This window comes from Lolium rigidum, chromosome 3 (genome assembly GCF_022539505.1).
Source record: "Lolium rigidum isolate FL_2022 chromosome 3, APGP_CSIRO_Lrig_0.1, whole genome shotgun sequence".
Lineage (NCBI taxonomy): Eukaryota > Viridiplantae > Streptophyta > Magnoliopsida > Poales > Poaceae > Lolium > Lolium rigidum.
Genome location: NC_061510.1, coordinates 406,646,910 through 406,652,909, shown reverse-complemented (window position 1 = coordinate 406,652,909; position 6,000 = coordinate 406,646,910). Strand labels below are relative to the sequence as shown.

Here is a 6,000-nt window from a genome sequence, read left to right as displayed (position 1 = left end):
GAACTACCAATAAATTTCTCAGGGTTTTAATTTTTAAAGTACGGGACGAAATACGGAATCTGCTAGACGGAATGGTTCTTCCGTGAGCAATTTTTTGATACCGAGCGAAATACTCACGTTACACGGGGCAGAGAAATACGGGTCTGTTAGACATGCTCTAAGTTTAGTGTGTAGAAAAAGGGTCGTTTAAATCAAACAACTCTCAGCCGTTTCAACTACTCTCCTGAATCGTGAGCACGTGACCGTCAACGATTTTGCGCCATTTCAGACCAAGGAATAATATACATTATCGTTGCCGTGCGTACTACTCCGAAGGACCAGTTGGTGCTCTACAAAATTTCCTGGAAGCTTCGTAGACTGATAACAGATCATCCGGTCAAGATCAGCATAGAGATACTTGCCGATTCCAGAGCAGCTTCCACTGAATAAATATACCTGTTGACTACTCCAACTCGGAGAAACTCAGCCGCGCGCTCGGCGACGATGGCTGGAATCGACGGAGGTCCCCGGGGACGCATCGTGCTGTTCCCGCTGCCGTTCCAGGGCCACCTTAGCCCGATGCTGCAGCTGGCCGACGTGCTCCACGCCCGAGGCCTCGCAATCACCATCGTCCACACCACCTTCAACGCCCCTGATCCGGCTAGTCACCCGGAGTTCACCTTCGTCGCCGTGCCCGATGGCATGCAGGACGTGGTGGGGGCCCCCAAGGACGGCATAGGCAAGATCCTCTCCATGAACGCCGCCATGGAGGCGTCTGGGTGCGTCCGCGACGCGCTCGCGTCGATTCTCGCGGCGGAGCCCCGGCCCGCGTGCCTTGTCATCGACACCAGCCTCCCCGCCGTGCAGAAGGCGGCGTCTCAGCTAGGCCTGCCGACCATCGTGCTGCATACCGGCAGCGCGGCAGTCGTCCGCTTGTTCAGGTCATACGCCATGCTCCACGACAAGGGATATTTGCCAGCCCAAGGTTAGTACTGTACTATAAGAATGTAACAATTCAATTCGGTGTGTTTCTTCGTCTTTTCTACTCCATCCTCCATACATATTCAGCTTCTTCCCACCCCCATCAACCGACCCCCTTCCTCCCACACTCAGCGCCACTCTGACCAACTTGTCTTGGCCACTCCTAAATTGCATCGCCTCTTATTAATTATTTCTCACATAAAACCTGATATATGTGGCGATCAACTGTCAAGTGGGATTCCGCCGAAACCGCACTTACAGTTTATTTTGCTCTAGAATCTATAAAATTTGCATCTATAGTCTGAACTAGAATTGAGAAAATGAACTATTAGTGAGACTTTGACATGATCCCACTACACATGTTATTGAACTTTTTAAAATTGGCATACCATATTGAAATAGAACCATGGCATAATTTTCACTGATGAGAGATGAGAAAAGTTGTCGATGTTTATTTCAGAGCATGAACTAAACAAGCCAGTGAAGGAGCTGCCACCAATACGAGTCTCGGACTTGTTCGATCCAAGCAAATACCCCAACCAAGAAATGGCGAACAAGATCTTGGACATCGCCACTGAAACTACAACAAACTCCTCTGGAATAGTAATCAACACATTCGAAGCTCTGGAGATTCCTGAGCTTGAGGCATTGCGGGAGGAGCTCGCTTCCAGTGGTGTCAATGTCTTCGCCATCGGTCCACTTCACAAACTCTCCACCATTGGCGATGCCAGCAGCCTGCTTGAACAGGACCGCAGCTGCATCGAGTGGCTGGACACGCAGGCAGAGGGCACGGTGTTGTATGTGAGCTTTGGGAGTGTGGTTCCAGTGCACCGAGATGACTTCAACGAGGTTGCTTGGGGCCTCGCAAATAGTGGCAAGCCTTTTCTTTGGGTCGTTCGCCATGGCCTCATCATTGGTTCCCAGGATACAGAGTTGCCAGATGGGTTTGAAAAGGCGGTAGAGAGCAGAGGCAAGGTGGTAAGGTGGGCACCTCAACAAGAGGTACTAGCACACCATGCGGTGGGTGGGTTCTGGACACACAATGGGTGGAACTCCACACTCGAGAGCATCTGTGAGGGGGTTCCCATGTTGTGTAGGCCTTTTTTTGGAGATCAACTAGCGAACGGGAGGTATGTAGAAGATGTGTGGCAGATAGGAACTTTGTTGGTGGGTAAGCTAGAACGGGGAAAGATTGAGCAGGCGATTGCGGGATTAATGGAACGGGAAGATGGCACCACGATGAGGGAACGGGCAAAGGAGCTAAAGATGAAAGTTGCGATGTGCTTGAAGAACACCGGGTCTACTCAGTTGGCAGCAGATAAGTTGGTAGACCACATGCTATCTCTATGAAAATAATATGAAGAGTATAAGTATGCTTGCGGTCGATATTTCAAAATATTGATTGTTATGCGAGAAATAATGGATATGGAATAATTATATTGTTACAATTGTAATGGAAATACTTACTAAAAGAGTGTTGGAAAAACAGACACATTGATTATTCTTAATTGGAGATTACCACACTAAACATGATATGAAAAGTACACATCAGAATCAATGGTTAACTTCAACACCACTGTGTACTAACTCATGGTTCGTTGCTTATGTCGAAAGGAAAGATAAACCTCAAACATAAGTAACAACACACTTCTCAACTCACTCCTAGACTGAGACGGTGTCTATTCTTGGGAGATAATCCCTCTCCCATGTAGAGGCAACGTCTGTCCTAGACAGAGAGGTTCTCAAAACAACAGTAGTAGTAGAAAATCAACTAGGGCCAAAAGTTGTTGGAAGATGGGAATGTCTATCTTATAGCATGAAAACAAACATATTCTTCTTTTCTAGGCCATGGTAAGCATCCTCGCCACAAATACTTCATGCTAAATTCATAGTCAAAATAAAATGTTTCACATTTAATAGGGAATAAAATTTTGTATTTCTCTCTGATGTACTTCCATAGTTCCATTCAGCATTGGTAGCAGCTACATTGAACGGATTATAGTGCAGGTACGAGGCAAGAGGAATTATATGATTTTATTACAACAGACCCCTCAGAACACAAAAGTTGGCGCCGAAGTGAGGGATCGGATTCTGAAATAGCAATTAGACATTAGTTTTTCCAAAGGTCTGATTTCTAAAAAAAACTACAATTGCTAGCTATTAAGCCAAATTTGGAAGATAGTGTGCTCTTCTGTCCAATCCCTTCGCTGCCTCAGTTAGAGATCACAAAACCCCTCTCCCCGCACAATGCCTTAAACTCCACCGCAAAGGCCAAAGCCACCTTAGCCTCGCATGTCTACTCGACGATGTGCCCAAATCCCAAGCAAATTCTATATGACGCACTGGTCGGCGGCTATGAAGCGCCGCACAACCCCGTGTGGGTAATTGGCCTAGCCCAATCTTTCTTTCTTTTCTTTTTCGTTTTGCGTATTGTGTTTTATTTTTCTTTTGTTGGTTTTCTGTTATCTGTTTTGTTCTTTTTCTATTCTATTATATTTCTTTTTTATGTTCCAGATTCGAAAAATATTAAGATTCCAAAATATTTTAAATATTTGTTTAAAAATCTTCAAATTTAAATATTGTCACATTCAAAAACATTTAATTTTAAAAACTGTTCAGATTTTAAAAAATAGATTAAAAATTGTTATGCCATATAATAAGGGAAAAGGCCTCAAGTTTGAGCCTAGCGCAAAAGGAAATCTGATTCCAAATTTTAGATTTACTAGCAAGTCTATGAGAGTCCTATTCCGGATCCTCTCATCTTTAGCTTGAATGATTGTGTTTTTATATAACTAGATGATACCCCGCGCGTTGCTGCGGTAATCTATGGTACACAACATAATTTATTAAGCACCAATTAGAAACAAATGGAAATCATTCTTTTAGTCATGTAACATTACATTTGGAAAATCTATTTTTGGAAAAAAAAGAGGATGAGGCCGATATGTAATTCCTAATTGTCATGTATAAAATCCACTTTCCCTTGAAGCTAAAAGAAAATCGAGAACTACATGTTAAACCGGTGATCACATTGAAGATCCGGGGAATCCAAATTTTGTTAGTTATACATTTGGTGTGTGAAGTGCCGGTTCCATCTGGAAGTAAAATACATGCATATTTGTCTTGGGCAGAAAGGTAGCAACGTGATACGATATCACAATTCATCTTTCAAAAAGACAGCTGGCGAATGACATGTGAAAAAAATTCTATTACCAGATAGCACATGTGAAGAAGCTATAGGTGGCTAAGTATGTAGGAGGGAGAACACATAAAACATTTTAACAAATGGACATTATTTGTAAACAATAATATCTGACCATGTAAAGTCATGTAATAGGAGGATTACATATCTTACACGAATCCCTCAAACGACCAAATTACTGTGAGCGAACAAAGTTTGTTGGCCCAATCATATATTTAGTCTAAACATTATAAGAAGCATTAGAGGAATGTTGCCGAAGCTTCAGATGTGTAAAAAAAAACTGAATGTTATCAGCAACATATCCAGAGGAAGAAAGGATTAGCATGTACCTGAAATCAAAGCTTCCTCGCTGCCACTTGTGTGTCCTTATGTTCTCTCATATTGCTCAATGCTGTATATATCTGTTGCAAATAAAAAAAAAATATTAATGCTATGATATTACAGGCCATACTGGTGTCACAGTTGGTGAAATGGAATTTCATTAACCTGAACAAAGCATATCTTGATCTAGCTGACAGAATTATAATTGAATAGAGAATTAGAGATACAGGGAATTAACCTGATGATAGAAGAGAGAAGTTTTTACCCATTTCATGAATTATCTGTTAGGCAATCTAGCCAACCTCAACCGGATGGGTTAAAAACAAAAAAAAAAAAATCAACCGGATTAGTTCAAACCAATAGTAGATACTAAATTAATCAAAATAAAATATATATTAGCTTTGTAAAAGTAAATCCATGTCAAATGATGCCCAGTCGTACGTAGCATGTACATTGAAAAGCAAATCAGCATTGCATCATCACAGAAAAACACATGTGCAGGCAGGATATCGTTGCCGTAGTGGGGGAAGAAAGAAGCAATCTACTACTGGCTCACCTTGTATGCACTTCACGCGCTCACCTCATTGTGGTGTCTCGGATAATATCGTGGCAGCGAACTCGCAATTTCGCTACATTGATGACCTGACTCTACGCACCTGTCTCCGTAACCTGTTCCCTCTACGTCGCCTTTCGTCTTGTTGTGGCGGTCCCCAAGACAACCTCCGTCGTTCCTTTAGTTCAAAATCCTATGAGAAAATATGAACACATTCTCAACAGAGAAAACCAACTCTGCGCCAGATCTTGCAATAACAGAGTGGAAAAATATAAGGTCAACCTCAAATCCTATGAATAATTGGCAGGATGAGCTCACCGATGGTTGAGGTTTGGCGACAATGTACATCGCAAGCTGGGGGCAGTTTTCCGGTACAGAAAGCCTAGGCGGCTAGCAGGGTGTGAGGATCTCTGAGGTTGCTCATACTTAGATTTGGATCAAGCAAATAAAAATCCAGAAATAAGGTTCGATATGTACCAATAGTAGTCCTCAATTTTAGACTCATGCGTATGCAGCAACGAAGGACCAGCAAACAGGAGGGCTTTGGCATCCAAGCTAGTTGTGCAGCACCTGAAAAACTGAAAAGTTGCGATATAGTAAGAAGCAATATTCGTAGGGGAGAAGAAAGGAATGAAAGGCTCACCAGATGCGCTAGTATGAGCTGTGGTGTAGGACGATTTGAACAAATCCTTTTGAGGAAGAGCATGGCATAGAAACAGGATAAATATAGACGAAGTTCTCATATGCCTCCATTCATCTTCCGTGCAATTGTTCTTCACGGAGATAGTCGGGAAAGGAAGCGAATGCGTCGTCTTTAATGGAGAAGACAAATCCCCCGTGGATCTGTCCTTTGGATACCTGAGCAGCACAGATCGATGGGGGGAGGGTCCGCGCGCGTCGTCCTCGCGAGGAAGGGCGGCAGGCGATCGATGTCCGTTCGGGGCTAGCGCCTGGAGGGGAAGGG

At 43.3% G+C, this 6,000-nt stretch overlaps 1 protein-coding gene and 1 long non-coding RNA gene across 2 annotated transcripts; one reads left to right on the top strand and one right to left on the bottom strand.

Annotated features, from left to right (window-relative positions):
- The first annotated feature begins 483 nt into the window (after positions 1-483).
- On the top strand, positions 484-2,414 carry LOC124701010 (UDP-glycosyltransferase 76C2-like). Its single transcript, XM_047233071.1, has 2 exons — positions 484-964; positions 1,421-2,414. The coding sequence occupies exons 1-2, from the start codon at positions 484-486 to the stop codon at positions 2,308-2,310; spliced, it is 1,371 nt and encodes a 456-aa protein (XP_047089027.1). The 3' UTR covers positions 2,311-2,414.
- A 2,670-nt stretch (positions 2,415-5,084) lies between these two features.
- LOC124701011 lies at positions 5,085-5,829 on the bottom strand. Its single transcript, XR_007001891.1, has 4 exons — positions 5,680-5,829; positions 5,514-5,614; positions 5,355-5,446; positions 5,085-5,229 (listed from the first exon to the last, which is right to left on the bottom strand). It is a non-coding gene; the product is annotated as an uncharacterized LOC124701011 (long non-coding RNA).
- Between the last annotated feature and the right edge of the window lie 171 nt (positions 5,830-6,000).